Raw genomic sequence first — 17,032 nt, forward strand, 5'->3', positions numbered from 1 at the left:
ACTGAATCAACACAGAAATCATTCACCACTCTGAGAAAGTCTTCTCAGTCATCCAGAATATTCTCCAAAATTACCTAAAAGACGAGAAACGGTGAAGAAGCTGAATGAATTTCTGTGAAATGTTCTTTGTGTATAGTGGGACAACAGTCTCCTTTATTCTCTACATGCCTGGATTTATGAATAGGATTCCATGATGAAATCTTTTTCTTTTAAGATTTCATCGAGGCCTGGATAAAATCTCCTAAAACTTGATGGAAAAATGTTTTCTGGACTGATGAAACCAGAAAATAAAGATCTGGGGCACAAATTGAAAAGGTACACAAATTAGGAACGAAATATCTCAGTGAAGCATGGTGGTGGCAGCGTCATGCTCTGGAGTTGCCTTTAGTCATACTGAGAAAAACATTTTGTTGTGGATAAAATTAACAGCTGGAATAAGAGTTTCTTTTAGGATCAGTGAATGCCACTTTCATTTTGAAAATATTAAGTTACTTTAAAGTTGAATTGTACAGAATTTTTCATAAAAAACAAAGTAAAAAAAGCTTTATTTTGGTTGCTTATCCCAAAAACCTGGCTGGGTTTTGCACACCTTTGAGAACTATAGCATAATTATTTGCAATTTTTGACATATTTAAATTCACAAAGTTTATTTTATTCAATCTTAATTTGAGAAAAAGTGACTGAACTCAACTTTTTGTTTCTTTTTTGAAAAGTCACAATCACAGATACCTAACATCCCCTCGTTGTTATAGTTATAGTTAGAATTTTATTCAGAAGACATAATTAACAGCTGAGTTGTGAGTCTCAAAACAAAATACTTTTCCAGATAAATCACATCAAGAACCAGCAAGAAAATAAATACTGAAAATGCAAGCAGCATTAGCAGCAATAAGCAAGTGAATGATGGGTAATCTCGTACTAAGAAACACAAATTAATGTGGCGGGATGAAAAGTAAGGAGATTTTTCAGATACATCACCAAATCAACCTGTGTATCTGAATCAGCATTGAAAAAGATCAGTACTATGCAACAAATATAATAAACGAGCACTTCAAGCTTTTTGCACTTCTGTAACTTATGCTGGACCCAGAAACACAGATTGAAGACAACACCTAGAAAAGATACACTGAATTATCCTTATTTAATCAGTTTTTCTTGCTGTGAATAGTGGCAGCATCATTAACCACCATGGTACACAAATCACAGATTCTTCATTCTGAGGTTTGGAGGCATCAGCATCTGAAGCATCCGTTTCAAGAAAGGTTTTGGTTTTTTCATTCGTTCACATCGGCTCTTTTATACAAAAGTGTTTGAAAATCCGAGGTATGTTCATTCAGGGTAACTTTTGCAAAGCCTTTAACTCCTTCTAAATACACCCATCTACTGGGAAATGATGTGAAAATAGCCTTCAAATAAATCCATCTTTTACACAGAGGGGTGCTTATCTACTTTAATATGCTGAGTAAACTTTCCTTCCAGTCATTTTGACTTTTTCTCATTTTCTACCAACGTATATTAAATACAAAAACCACCACATTGCAAATGAATACTAGCAAATATCAACGGACGCCGTCATGTGGGGATAAAACGCATTAACCACCACATCAGTTCATTTTATTGTTGCCTCGCCTCCTCTTCCTCCACTGGCAGAGCAGGAGCATGCGGAAGGTCTTCTGGAAGGTCTTGTTGCACAGAGCGTAGCACATCGGGTTGACGGTGCTGTTGACGTAGCACAGCCAGTAGCCCAAGTGCCAAAGGGACTCAGGGATGCAGTTGGAGCAGAACGCGGAGATGAGCACCATGATGTTGTACGGCGTCCATGTGAGAATGAAGGCCAGGAGAATGGCGCTGAGGGTTTGGGCTGCCTTCTTCTCCTTCACAAGCACCATCCTCTTCCTCTTGGTGATCCTGTTCTTCATGGCGGAGTCTATGGGCTTAGAAGCGGTGGAGGATGACGAGGTGGACGGCTTTTTGACCGGCTGCTCTGGCTCTGGAGGGCACGGTTTTGGACTCGGTGGATTGTCATTTTTACCCTTTGAGCTACCTTTGAACTTGTAAGAAATTAAGCTTTTATGGCTCTTCCCCTGAGGAGTGGAACAAAACTCCTCCTCTGGATAATCTGGAACCTCTCCGTTCTTATTACTCTGTCCCGTCTGCTGCTCTTTGAATGATCCTTGTGGGGTTTCTATTGAAACCCGATGCTCCTCCTCCTCTGATGATGTGTAGCTGTTGAAAGAAGTGGTCTGATCTGCTTTCACCCATGCTTCATCTGACCTGCTGGTCATTTTAGTAACGTTACTTTGAGTAGACGAAGACCAAGAGGCCTGACTCTGGTCTCTTCTTTCTCTGGGGAAATGAAAACAAGACCGAATCATTGTCTTCTGTGGTTTATTCCCCTCTGGTACATTCCCAGTTGTGAGTCCTTGAAGCTCTGCAAGGTCTTTTGTCCGTTTCTGTGTCTCCTTGTAGATCCTCCAGTAGAGGATGGTCATAATTGAGACCGGGATGTAGAAAGCAGCAATTGCCGTTCCAAACGTGATCACGGGCTCGGTTAAAAACTGGATTTCGCACTTGTCGGGAGAAACTGTTCTCCTTCCTACAAAGTACTGCCAGCATAGAATGGGTGGCGCCCAAAGGACAAAAGACACCAGCCAAGCTAGCCCAATCATAATGGCGGCTCTCTTCGGTGTCCTCTTTGCCCTGTAAGTCAGTGGCCTTGTGATGGAGAAGTATCTGTCAAAGCTAATCACAAGCAGGTTCATGACTGAGGCATTGCTGGCCACATAATCCACTGCCAGCCAGAGGTCACAGGCAATGTTTCCCAAGGGCCACTTGTCCATCAGTATATACATGGTGTACAAGTTCATGGACAGCACTCCTATGATGAGGTCAGCAAAGGCCAAACTAAGCAGGTAGTAGTTGTTTACGGTCTTAAGCTGGCTATTTACTTTGAATGAGAGCAACACCAGTACGTTTCCAACTATAGTTATCAGACTGACGATGGCTGACACTGTAGCGATGGCTATGACCTCTAAGAGGCTGTAGGGAACTGTCCCATTGCCTAAAGTGCTGTTGTGGACATCCATTGTCTTCTGTTATTAGTTTTTCCTTAGTAGTAGTCAGTCTCCTCTTTGGGTCCCCATCAAGACGAGTTGGCAGCCTAAAATAAAAAACAACAACAATGTTGATACATTAATATAGAAAATATGATACAATGCTTAATTAATCATCAATAACTTTTTTTAAATGACTTTTTAATGATTTTAGAGATAAAATGGCTGCTACCAGCTCTGAGTAATTTCAGATTTTTAAATTGTGTTTTTGTGTTCAGAAAAGCTGAGTTTGGGTTACATTTAAGGTGGAAAGGGTTCAATCACAGTCTGACTACCCTCAAGCCATAAAAAGTAGTATGGTGATTTTTCATGTGCGAAATCATTTAATATATTAAACACATTTCCAACTTTTGTTTTCAAAGCTGCTATAGTAAAAACACTTTACTTTTTAAAAACAACTTTATAGGTTATTTTTTTTGCAATATCCATTTTATTTTTACTTCTTAATAAGCTTCTTATTAGACTTCATTTTGATATATGTTGTATTTTATATTTTATTATACTGTCAGTATTTAACTCTGAAAAGAATATTCATTGAGAAAAAAAAACTCAACCGGAAACATTTTTACGGGGACATATTTTGCGGCAGTACCGCTTAGGCGGTGCCACTCGCTAATGTGTCCGACACTCAGTTAACAACAACTGTTATGGAAGGTAGAGTCATGCGAGGCAGGGGAGGCGGATGGAGGAGAGGCGGCCGGGGTGGACACGACGCTGACGGCCATAACAGTGAGCACAGAGGCCGGGGGAGAGGCGGCCAACACCGCGGCAGGGGCAGGCGGGACCACCGGGGACGCGGACGCGGTGGAGGCTACCACGCCGCAGCAGACGCTCCCCAGCAGGTGAGAACCGCTGCACCAAACTTCATTGAATAGGATTACAACTCTTACTTTTTTTGTCTGCGAGTTAACAAACTCGGTTCTAGATAATAGTTTAAGCTTAAAATAAGGTTGTCTTCAATTCGGCATAGATTGGAGTTTAGTTGCATGTTTTAGACGTCCCCTTGTTCAACACACCTGAATTGAATGAATGTTTAATTAGGAGGCCACTGCACAAGTTCAAACATGTTGAGCTTGCTGTTCAAACAGCTGCATTGGAGCAGGGACACATCTAATATATGCAGGACACTGACTTTTGAGAACTGTTGCCTCCTCTAAATAAATGTAATGTTCATGTGTGACTCTGTAAACACTTTTACAATGAACATCCAGAACCTCAGCCTTTGAAATTACACCTAATTTCCTCCAGCTTGTTGAGTCATGTGATGCTTCTGACAGAATTGGAGGATAAACAATAGGGGCTCCTTGATTGCAATCATAGAAATAAGTTTTGTTACTTGGGGGCTCTTTGATTGCAATCATAAAAATCTCCCTGGTGCATCCACGCCTGCCGTGTGGTGTCTAATGACATGGCTGGGGGCGAGAATGGGCATCCTTTAGCTTGACTTAAAAGAAAGAAAGAAAATTTACTTTAGCATGTTTCCAGAGAATCATTACTGGAATAACTGCAGACAAACAGGAAGAGCCACGACTCCAACAAATTTAATGAGTCCACTGTTGACATGGCATGCTGTTTATCTTTTAACAGTAGGCATTGCTTACAGTTATGAATTACAAGAAAGTGTATGAAGTCCTTTTCTAAAGTGTGGGTTATTATAAATGAATGATTTGAGCAGATAAACTTTGATTAGTCTTAATTTCTGTGTTAAAACCATAAACGGTCATCATTTGATTAAATAGTGAAAATGTTTAAAATATAAATCAGTTCAAGTTTCATGATTGTTTTGAAAGAACACTACAATAATACTTCCCAGTTTTTTTGTTTTCCATTTGTCTTTAATTTTAGGTATTTTTTCCAACTTCTGTTTTGTTTTCCTTCAGCACCAAGACGAGGGGGAGAACCTTGAAGATGAAGACGACAGGACAGCGGTGTTCTCCAGAAGAAAGCTGGAGTCCAACTGGGACCGTTACGAGGCGTCGGAGAGGGCGGAGGAAGACGACGGCACGCCGTCTCAGAGAGGAACCGACTTCCATGTGCTGCTGGCGTCAGCGGGTAAGAGCAGATCCACTTCTGTTTTACTTTCTACTCTTTCTGCTCTCCAGTATCAGATTGTTTGCTGATGTTGCTTCAGTTTTTTTTTTTTGTAGAGAAAATCTGTTGTTGAATATCCCTGACAGTATTTGTTTTCTAATTGGCTATGCTGTGTTGCTTTGTGTGGGTTCTGATGTCGGCTTTGCCGCCTAGACAACGGCTTTGTTTTGTTTGGATCCCCTGGACTCTTTGATTTTGTTAATTATGTACTGCAAATGATCCAGAAAAATGTACAGTGCTGGTTCATTGAAGTCAAGCTAACAATGGCGGCATTGTTCTTACAGTGGGAGGAAAATATTACTATAATTGTTTCAGATTTTCTTTCTAAATCCGTCAGGTTGCCGTTTGAAATGTCAAAGCTTCAGCTTTCTTCACAGATTGTCTCTGCAGGCTGGTTAGATCACCCTACAAACTAAATGTGTTTAATTACTTTAAAAATTAATTAAGTAAAGGGCCAAATTACACATATAAAACAAATATTTAAAAATCTCTTCTTTTCTGTATAGAAAGTATTCAGACCTCTTTAAATGTTTCACACTTTGTTTCAATAGTCATTTGCTAAAATCAAAAAAGTTCATATTATTTCTCATGAATGTACACTCAGCATCCCATTTCAACAGAAAAACTGAAATGTAGGAATTTTTTGCAAATTTATGAAAAAATTAAAACTGAAATATCACACCTACAATGTCAAATATGTGACCTGAACTGATAAATAAAAAATAACTCTCAGGTCAATCAGAGTCCTAAAGTTTAAAAGACAAAGACAAATCTTTATATCACAACTTCTAGGTAAAATATAATACCATAAATCACTAGTTACTAGTATTTAAATGAGTGTATTATTTAGCAGATTGTCTTCTGAAATGTATTCTTATTATCTTTACAACTGAATGTAGAAAAATTGGTGTAATTTCATTAATTTCTGTGTTTTCCTTGGACTCACTGATACTGGGAACCGCGAACTTCATATCTTCTTCACTCAGTAATACCATCCACACTCAAGGTGTTTGTTAGTAGTTTGACCTAGTTGTGCTCTCACTGATGGGGGTTGGGGGGAGGAAACCGCCTATTTTTCCATCTAATCCACCCTAATCCTGCAGAGCTCTTATTTTAAAGTTTCCTCTAAATCACGGTAGAAGTAGCTGTACATCTTCATAACAAAAGTATTTGAATTTATTTTAATTAAAATGTTTTAATCCCCTAATTAATTAAAACAATTGTTTGTTCTACTAGATTAATATCTTTACTTGCATTAAAATAAAAGTATTATAAGAGCTGGAGACTGTTATTTTAATCAGCAGGTAATTATTAATGATTATGTATCCCATAATCCACATGTCAAACTCAAGGCCCGTGGGCCAAATCTGGCCCGCCGTAGCTTTTTATGTGGCCCTCTAGATTCTAGACCAAACACTAAGAGTGCTTAAATATTATATTATCAATCAAATCAATTCAGTTTTTATCTGTTTACCGCCAAATTATATCAATCAGTCCCTCCAGGTGCTTGAGAATTATCCTGGAAATTCATATAAAATCAACAAATCCCTGCATCTTTTTGCACTAATACATAATTGAGAGTTTATTGCAGAATTTTCTCAAAAATTGTCAAAAACCTTTTCTTGTACTAAACAGCTGCCTCAGCTTTAATTGATGTCAGATTATAGTCCATGATCTGTTCAGAAAAGTCACATTTACCGTCATAAATAAGCTCAAATATTTCCATATTAGAACCACAAACACTTAGATTTTTATTGTAGAAAATTACAAAAAGAATCACGAAATCGTGGAGGGACTGAAAAGACGTTCAATAATATTTAATTTTAAGCATTCATTAATATTTTAACAGGTTTTATCAATAGGTTCTGGCACAACTGGCCCTTTAAGATCATTCATGATCTGGATTTGGCCCAAAACCAAAATGAGTTTGACATTCCTGCCATCGTTCTTCCATATCTGAGTCACGTTTATCCTGTAGAAAATTCCAGAATCAGTAAATTAGGACAGATTACTTCACTTCTCTAATCTGCAGCTCTTCTTCTTGGTCTGCACGCTGTGGCCGTGACCTTCAACCTCTGCCTGCGTTCATACTTCCATTTTGTGCTTCTCATTTTCACGGATACAATTTTGTTGCATTTTTCTGATGTTTTGCGCTTTGAAGCCTGAAATGGGTTTCCTCGCTTTCAGGCCGGATCTTTGCTGTTTGTGTCATCTCTGACAGAACTACTGACGATTATCTGCCTCAGAAATCCCAGTCAGTGGGGCCTGTGGGAGCTGCGATCGGTTTGCTCGAGTTGTTTGTGTTTTCTCTCTGGCATATGCCAGATTTTCTAAAATGCTGAAAGTCTGTAATCATTTAATTTTTAGTAATGCTGGTTGACTTATTTTGCAGCGTTTCCAGTCAAATCTTACAGTGAGATGAAAGATCTAAATGCATCAGAAGTTGATGCTAAGTGTTTTTTTTTTCGTAATTGCAAGGGATTGCAAGGGGGAAAAACACTTAAGCATTTCAACAGAAACTAAAATTTATGAATTAAATCTAAACAATCTATTTGTCTAAAATGTCGTCACATGATGTCCCTACCAGCCTTTTTGTTTTTCTTTCCAACAGCCGACTTATTTTTCATGACAGATTGAAATTAAGCAGCCTTTCCTAATCCATTTAGCCTTTTTGTTGTCTCGCTCTCCAAGCAGCCGACGGCTTCTCTTATGAGTAATTCTGATATTTGCAAAACAATTTCCACACCTCTGTTTGCTTAGCACACGTCGTTATGTGTCTCTCTGTCAACATTAAAATATCTCCAAAGGACACAGTGAGCTAACAGACTGCCTGTCTCGGCTCTGGCAGCTGGTTCACTTCATAAAAATCAGACGAAACGATTTGCAGCAAACACTGTTTGAAGTACAGACCAATAAACATAATCAACTTACTTGTGCTGGTTTCTTTAAACAGCAGTTTAATAAGTGGCTCCTGATCTTGCAGCATTATATTTATATCTGCGTCTTACTATGAATTAGAAAAACTTCTCATGGTGTTTAATGCAACATGCACCATTATAATAAGTATCTAAAAGGCCTTAAAGACCAATTTGAGGAAGATTAAAACTTTTAGAATCAAATACTCTAACAAATAAAAGTCTATAGGCTCTTTAGGTAAATAAACTACCCATTCAATTGGTAGTTTATATGATATTTAGCTACTTACTGAAACTTTTTTCTCTCTCCTTCTACCAAAAACTGGAAGATAAAAGTTTTCAGTTTGGTGTTTTTGTCTCAAGTAGCCCTTTTTTTTTTTGAAGGATAATTTTGTATCCAAAGACTTCAAAATTAGTTTTGTTATTTTGTTTATTTACTTTGGATATTTAAAATGTCTTCCAGTTCCAGTGTTTAAATGTTGATTATAATTTAAAGTTCACTCATCTTTTAGAATGTGTTCTTGCATTAATGTTTGTCATTACATTATATTACTTAAAATTTATCTCAAAACAACAGTTTATCACAGTAACAGGAAAAATTTGTTGTCCAGCAGAATTTATGCTCTTCTTTGTGTGAATTCATTGAGATTTGCAGACACACTGAACCTTTTTAAGGTCCCATCGCAGCATTTTTTACAGGGATGAAGGCTTTGACTGGACCGTTTTGCAGTCTGAGCTTCAGCTGTCAGACAGATGGTCTCATGTTTTATCACTGTAATACTTTGGGTTTCAGAGGATTCTGTGGTTTACTCAGCGACGTCTACAAAAATAAAAACCAAAACCAGATCCTAACCTTTCCAACACCTGACAATCAGCATGCAGTATTTGGTTTAACGTCATAATATACGTTCTGGTTTCTCCTAAATATGGTGCTGATTTATTATGGTCTCATCCATCCATAATATACTGAACTAAATAGATAGATTTCATGCTGTAACTTCTTTTCTTGTTCACTATTTTTCTAATTATTCTGGATTATTCAAAAACTGTTTTTTGTTTTTTTTGGTAATTTGTCTTTACACCACATTTTGTCTGAATTTTTTCTCATTCCAGTCAATCTTTTACACTTTTTCACTGTATTAAGGGTGTATTAATTTTTCAACAAATGGCTTTTGAAGTTCAGTTTTTATTTCATCCTCTTACTACAGCGTAACTGAGTTGGTGTGTTTTTATTCATTGATTTTATTTAAAAAACTATTTGAAAACCTAGAAGTGAACACAGATGTACTTTCTTTCTACTGTAAATTTTAATACAGCTCTGGAAAAAATTAAGGAACCACTTAAAATGCTCAGTTCCTCTGATTTTACTTTTTATAGGTTTATGTTTGAGTAAAACGAACTTTTATTCTATGAACTACTGACATGTCTCTGAAATTACAATTTAGTTTTTATTGGCAGAAGATGAGAAATGGTCAAAATAATAAAAGATGCATTGTTTTCACTATTCAAACAAGCTAATATTAATTTGTAAACAACAATGCTCATGTTTTAACTCAGAGTTCAGAGGTCAACGTTTAACCAGCAGGTTTTCAACGGCGCTCAGTGCAGCGGGTTCTTGGTTTTCTCCAGAGCTGTACATTAAAGCGTTCCTGTTTTTCTGGTTGTTGTAGTGTAAATGTAAAGTTGTTCTTTTAAGTTTTTTTGACTCATCTTCCTTGCCTCTGTGTTTTGTTGCATTAGTCACCTACAGCAAGAGGCTGCTGCTCTCTAGAGGAGACATAATTGTACGTGGGCGGTAATGCTTTCACAAGTTGTTTTCTTTTATTTCACCATATGATATGACCAAAAAAAAAGAAGTACTGGAATCTACAAAACGTATACCGTCACCTTTTGGCTGGAGCTACTATAGATTACATATTATGCTTCTGCTTTCTGCTGTAAAGTGAAATCTGGCCAGAATCTACCAGAAGTATTTGGAGATTTTCTGTATTTTGGGAGAGGAATGGCCTGCAGCAATGTTTCTCACCATTTTGTAATGCATCTCATAAGGCTTGCGAATTTTAAAAATCTCAGGGCAGAAAGGTTGAAAGCAGAGCTCTACTTACGGCGATGGTGGAGGCGTTGGAAAGGAGTTTCATTATAGGAAGGTTTTTCAACATTTTAATCGACAAGCAAACGTATTTTATCTTTTTATCTCTAATGCCAGATTCTGCAAAATGAGAGCTTTAGAAATCCAGTTTAAATTTATTTTTTTGACAAGAGTTTCACACCTAACTCATATTTCCAGGATCAGTTCATTTCATTTTATTAACTCTGAAAGGAATATATAGGAACTGGACGTCGCCATTCCTCTTTTCGGACGACTCTTATGCAACCTGCTCTTGAAGTTTGCTGGTTTGCTGTTGCTGAATATTTAAATGTTAGATAACGTATCAAGATCAGCCTGCTGTTAAAGATATTATTAATGCAAATTAGCTATAAAGTATTCCAGGTTATGCAAAAGTAGCAACAGTGCAGCTGCTGCTGTCTTGGTCAGGTCTCCCTTGTAAAAATATAAAATATCTCAATGGGACTAACCTGGTTAAATAAATAGAATATGACTTTGATTTCATTCAGTTTTAAGTCGGACATGTGATGTTTTAATATGTATCCTGGAGGGACTGAAGAGATGTTCAATAATAAGTCATTTTAAGGATTCATTGATATTTTAACAGTTTGTGATCAGGTTTTATCAACACATTCTGGCACAACCAGCCCTTTAAGAGCATTTATGATCTTGAATTAATTAAAATTAAGCTCATGTTGGAGAAGCTCTGCTTCGTTACTTTTGATCTTTTTAAACACTTTTGATTCTTGTTTCTTGTGTTTTTCTTCTGGTTTGGATTCTGTGCAGCTGAAAGGATTTTTTTTTCCCCAAAAAATATTTTATTGAGATTTTTCACTTTGGAAATACAATCATGTATGTAAAAATGTATTCCATGATTTGGAATACATTTCCAAACGTGTTCAGATACGTATCTGAACACGTTTTCTTTGTGGTTATTACATCACCGTAATTATTCTTTCTCAACACAGAGAAATGAAAACAAAGAAAGAGAAAAACAAAACAAGAAACAGCTTCTCAAAAACAGGGGTATTCAAGCAGATTACAAACTGGTTACATGTAAATGTACACATCTATACAGCCTAGTACACTGCAGGTTCTGGCAAATCAAAACTCAAACAGTCCCTCTGACAAGTCTGAATTCTTAATAAAATTAATGAAAAGCCCCCAAATCCTCTCAAAAAGATACTGTTTGGATTTCCTAATATACGTTATTCTTTCTAGTGGCAAATTAGATGCCATCTGCTTTAACCACTGCGTGGCACTAGGTCTGCTGACATTGTTCCAAGCCAAAGCAATACATCTTTTTGCAGCTAATGAGCTTATATCTATAAAAGTACATTTATGCTTGCTGAAAGGATTTTTGCTCTTAGTTTTTTACTTTTAGGCAGTTGTTGTAGATGTGTAACCATGGCAACAATGCATTTTTTTCCTCTTTTTTTTTAACAACTGACGGCATCTGATTAGCATCTCAAAATTTCAAATGACACCTGAACTAGAACCTCAATTCCCTGAGGAGTTGAAACTGGAGCTTCCTGAATGTAGAGCAGGGAGAGAAAGAGGAAGTTCAAACCATCTGATAGAGGTGGAAAGATGGTTCAAACCATCTTTCCAACTACTGATGATGTCAGAGGCTTCTTCAGAGTTGTTGCGACACTGACTGCTACTGGAGATCCTCCTCTAATGCGTTACAGCAACATTTAGTTTACATTTTCTAATAAATAAAATGGTTTTGAATTTGATCATTAGTCTGCAAAAAGTTACAAAGCCATGTCCCAGTTAAGGTTCATGATTCCACAATAAGAAGGAGACTCTACAGAAACTGCATCTGTGAGAGTTTGAAGGAAAAAATTAAAATTAAAAATACATTTTCAGAGAAGTAAAAGCTTAAAGCTTCTCATGTATTCAGTCTGTTTTAGCTGACCGTAGCAGTTTAAAACAACTTGTACTTTTCCAGTCGACTAGAATAATTATACCTCATGTTAGTCAAGTCTACAATCTTATCTTTGTTAATTTGGCGCAATTTTTTTTAGCCGTTCAACATCTGTACATTTGCTTTTATCTAAAAAGGTTCAGAGAACTAGGAGATTTAGAAAGTAGAGGAACATAACGTCTTTGATACTAATTGTTGCACAATTGACACAAAGTTCAAATGTTCACTTTTGCTCAAAGATACTCCAAATAAAAACATGATGTTCAGCTGAAAAAACAGAACCAATCATAACCGTTTTGTGAAGACGCCTATCAGAGCGGTCTCTCCTCTTTATATGAGCATTTGTAGTTAGCTATTAGCATTCACCACTCGCTACATTTTCAAAGAGCTTCATGCCGTCGCCTGTGACTTCGGTCAAAACATTTTCTGGAGTTTTTCAGCTGTTTTAGGGCAATTTTGATCTGCTGAATCCTAAAATCACATTGGTTTTGCTCCATCAGGTCAACTTTCTGAGCTATGGGGCAACATAAACATCAAAATGCTTCTCAGGAGAATGCTTGTTCTCCTGAGGATCTGGGATCAATGTTCAGGAATTATTTACTTATAAGCATCTATATCTTATTAAAAGTTGATTTTAAGTTAGTGTTGTCTTACTTCAGGTTTACTTAGATATTTGCATTAGAAACTAGACCAAAAGTACTTCGTAAAATCTTGTGTTTTTGCAGTGAAGCTACATATTATAGTTCCAGTGTTTTTATAACCGCTATTAAAATCTGCATTTTACTGCGTGGCATTAGGGGAAAATGACATAAAATTATGTAAGCAAACTGTTTGCTTTAAATTCAAGGTCAGGCACATTTCAGATGCTTTCATGCGTCATCGATGTGTTTTCTAAAACCCATCCCGGCTGGATTTAATGAACATTTTGTGTCCTCCGTGATGGAAGGCAGCGGATATTTTTCAAGGTTGAAAACTTGATTAAATATTTTCAGAAAGGTTTTCATCACCTGGTTCATTTGCACCAGTTTGTTATTTATTCTGTTTGTTTCTCATCGGTGTTCCTGCGATGCTGGGGGTTGATTGTGTCGTCGCTGACGTCGGTGCGCCTGGTGCCATCCTGATATTATGAGTCTGTAAGACTCGGGGAAATTGCTGCCCAGTTATTTTCATCCTGGCGCTGTAATCCATCCGCACACATTAACACGAGGATCAATCCTCCTCCCCCGCAGCCGTAGTTTACCGAGGCCGCTAATGGGCACCTATCAAGGCTCAATCATAATGAAACAAAAGGAAATCGCATTACGGCGTCACTGATTTGGCCAACTGGATCAACAAACGCAAGGATGATTTCCTAACTGAGACAAATCTTCCCAATCATGTCGTTGATTAAGATTTTCCAGTTTGGTTGAGGATACGGCTGAACAGGTTGGACTCAAAGCGGAGGAATGATCGCAGTCGTTCAATTAGATCCTGGACGAAAATAGGAAGTGAATCATCGCAGGTGTTTGGTCCGTTTGTCTCCAAGTACCGACATGTGGAACAGCCCACTGAACAATCCGTGGAGTTGTTTAAAAATAATCATCTTTACAAAACCCAGAACAAATCCAAACCTGATTTGAATTCATAGCTGTTGCGTTTAGATCAGGGGTGTCAAACTCATTTTGGTTTTGGGCCAAATCCAGATCCTGAACGCTCTTAAAGGGCCGGTTGTGTCAGAGTGTATTGATAAAACCTGATCACAAACTGTTAAAATATCAGTGAATCCTTAACATTAAATATTATTGAAGATCTTTCCAGTTCCTCCAGGATTTCATGATTCTTTTTGTGATTTTTTTTTTTTTTTTAATAAAAAAAGCAGTCAGTTCTAATTTGGAAATATTTGCACTTATTCATGACAGTAAATGCAACTTTTTATTCCTCACTGTAAAGATCATAGACTATAATCTGACATCAATTAAGGCTGAGGCAGATGTTTAATACAAATAAAAAAGATTTAAAACATTTTTGACAAAAATCTACAATAAACTCAAGATTGTTGGTGCAATTTGTTGATTTTGTGTGAATTTCCACAATAATTCTCAATAAACTGGAGGGACTGATTGATATAATTTGGGAATAAATTGATAAAAACTACATTGGTTTGATTGATAACATGATACTTAAGCACACTTAGTGTTTAGTCTAGAACTTAGAGGACCACATAAAAAGCTGTAGCGGGCCAGATTTGGCTCCCGGGCCTCGAGTTTGACACCTGTGCTTTGAATGTTTTTGTTTGAGAAAGTGTAGCAGAAAAAAGCAGAAGTAGTGAAAGTTGATGCTTGATCTTACTAATATTAGTTTTTTTAAATGAGTGGATTTATTAGATTTAAATGTGATAGCTAGTGATTAGCTTGTATAAATCTGTTATCTGCTGCTTTTAGGAAGAAAACCTTTTACCAAAAGTCACAGCAAGCTGAAGTTGATTGTTTTCTGTTTAAGGTGGATTGGTTTGTTTTGTTGGTAATTATACATACACTTAATTAAGCTGAGTTTAATTACAAAAGTAAATCAAGGTTAAAGCCACCTACTTTGATTGATACTGTAAATCTTTTTTTTTATTATTTAAAAGTTATCCCTCTATTAAACAAGCTGCAGGTTATTTTTTACCTCTTAGGTGTTTACAAGAAGAAAAAAAACAGGAATCATCATTAGTCTGCAAAACCCTTATTGGTTCATTTACAAAATTATCAGGGTAAATATTAGATCTTTAAAAATGCAGATTTTGAACATTTTCTATTTCATGAAGGGGATTTTTATGTTTTGTATGTTGAGTCAGAAAGGCAGCTCATTTTTTATTTTAACTGCAAGGTGAGCTGCAAATTTAATTAAAAACAATCAGTTTAAGGAGATCTGGGTTTCTTCAGGAGGACCCTAACAGGAATTTTATTAACAAAACATACAGCAATTTAAAAAAAATCTAGTGTCATATTTTGATATAAATTTTCATTTTTTGCATCAACATGTCGCAATGAGCAGAATATTTTTTCCTCTACTGAAAGTATCATTTTTGGGGTTTTAAACATGTTTTGCTTTTAGTGTAAGGAACATTAAAAGTGTTTTAATGCTCCTTACTCTTGAATTATCTCAAATTTATTCAGCAATTTGGGTAAGTTAAGCGTTGATTAAATAACCTTTTGTTGCATAAGAAAATGCAGTTTCCCACCCAAGTTGAATGACAGTTGACATATTTTATATAAACTACGCCTGCATTTACGATGCAGCAATTAAAAATGGGTGATGTTGGAAGCCTGCTCTCATATTTGTCATGTACTCACCGCGACGCTCCAGAACAAAATGGGCGTTTGACCAGATCTTAATTTTTTTTCCCTCCCTCCTCCTCCTGTCTGGCATCGGTCGCTCAGTCTCTTCTCTCCGCGGTGCGAGTCATTTCTCCTCTCAAAGCGCTTGCCTCGCACCTTTCCCTCCCCTGCTTCTCCCTCTGCGCTCTCCTCTCCAACGAGGTGAAAAACACACTTATCAAATACAGGTAGGTCGCCACGCCATCTCGCATCCTCACCAGTTGCTAAGAACAGAGCACTTTTATGCAAACAAGTTTGTCAGGATCGTACGAGTTCTGCATCCTGCAGCTTTTTTTTTTTTTCCTCTTTAAGTCGAGGTGGCAGAAGCAACAGCTGTTGAGTATCTGCCTGGCAAAACCAGCCGAGGTTCTTCGAAGCCTCTGCCCAGATCTCTCGCCCGACAAACACGAATTCCCAAGAAGGACTTCTGGTTCCTGGGAGCAGTAATCACAGTTCACCGACCATGCCCTCTCCAGATCTGTGTTTTGGAGAGTCGGTCGTAAAGTTTCTCCAGCTGGAATTAAAGTGCAGTCAAAGTGTTAATCCTCAAGGCTGCACAGGATGAATCACTTTTTGTCACCTCACTGCTGCTCGGACGCCGATTCAGCCGTGAGCTGCTGCTGCTGCTGCATGACATTCCCTCGTAGATGGACCTCTCATGCTGCTTCAGAGCCCCGAGCAACACGCGAAAGAGGAGGTGGAGGAGACGGAGGAGGTGGAGGAGTAGGATGAAACGGAGGGGAGGAGCTGGAGGAGGAGCTGATGTGGGTGTCTGTCGTGCTTCAGGAAAATCTGAATGTTTGTTGATGCGATGACGGCGCAGCAGATCTTTATGCTCTCATAAGCTCTCCTTCAGTTTAACTTTCTTTAGACGGATTGTTTTATATTAAAACCACAATTATTTAAAATGATTCCTTGGAAAGTTTTGGACAAGAACAGTGTGTTGGCTTTAATGTTAAATTTATTTTAAATCTAGCAGTTATTTTTAATAAACTATTTATTAAAAATAACCTAAAATCTGCAATTATTGGTACTTTAACAAACACTGTGAAACAAAATACAAAATTTGTGACGCTATAGAACAAGAACCTAATAATATATACGTATAAGAAACTCAGGCTGCAGCTAACAATTATTTCAGTAATTGATTTTTCTGCACTGCAAAAACACAAAATCCTACCAAGTATTTTTAGTTCCTTATGCAAATGTCTTAGTTTTGTCATAATTCAACTTTACTAACTTAAAAGTAGCTTCGTGCCTAAAGTAATAATTTTATTTATTACCTTAAACATTTTAAGTAAATGACTCAAGTTCTTGTTCCATTGGCAGATTATTTTACGTGTTAAGATATTTTTCCCGTGTTAAAAGTTAAATTATCTGCCAATGAACAAAGTACTTCTTCATTAATAAAGAAATAATTTAACAACTGCGTCTGTCTTGGTGAAATGTTTTGCTGATTATTATTTAAATAATCAGTTCATCGCTATTGATCCAATTAATTGTTTCATCCCTGTAAGAAACGCACAAAGTGGTTTATC

At 37.1% G+C, this 17,032-nt stretch overlaps 2 protein-coding genes across 2 annotated transcripts in view; one reads left to right on the forward strand and one right to left on the reverse strand.

Annotated features, from left to right (window-relative positions):
- Positions 1-743: 743 nt before the first annotated feature.
- On the reverse strand, positions 744-16,160 carry chrm5b (cholinergic receptor, muscarinic 5b). Its single transcript, XM_015008485.2, has 2 exons — positions 15,471-16,160; positions 744-3,160 (listed from the first exon to the last, which is right to left on the reverse strand). The coding sequence occupies exon 2, from the start codon at positions 3,084-3,086 to the stop codon at positions 1,605-1,607; it is 1,482 nt and encodes a 493-aa protein (XP_014863971.2). The 5' UTR covers positions 3,087-3,160; positions 15,471-16,160; the 3' UTR covers positions 744-1,604.
- aven (apoptosis and caspase activation inhibitor) overlaps positions 3,641-17,032 on the forward strand; it is a 44,709-nt gene continuing 31,317 nt past the window's right edge. The window contains exons 1-2 of the mRNA XM_015008486.2: positions 3,641-3,955; positions 4,994-5,165. Coding sequence (XP_014863972.1) covers positions 3,761-3,955; positions 4,994-5,165 — 367 coding nt within the window. The 5' untranslated portion in view covers positions 3,641-3,760. The remainder of the gene's footprint in view (positions 3,956-4,993; positions 5,166-17,032) is intronic.

Source organism: Poecilia mexicana, unplaced genomic scaffold (genome assembly GCF_051168715.1).
Source record: "Poecilia mexicana isolate PSO_F unplaced genomic scaffold, ASM5116871v1 scaffold_21, whole genome shotgun sequence".
NCBI classification, from domain to species: Eukaryota; Metazoa; Chordata; class Actinopteri; order Cyprinodontiformes; family Poeciliidae; genus Poecilia; species Poecilia mexicana.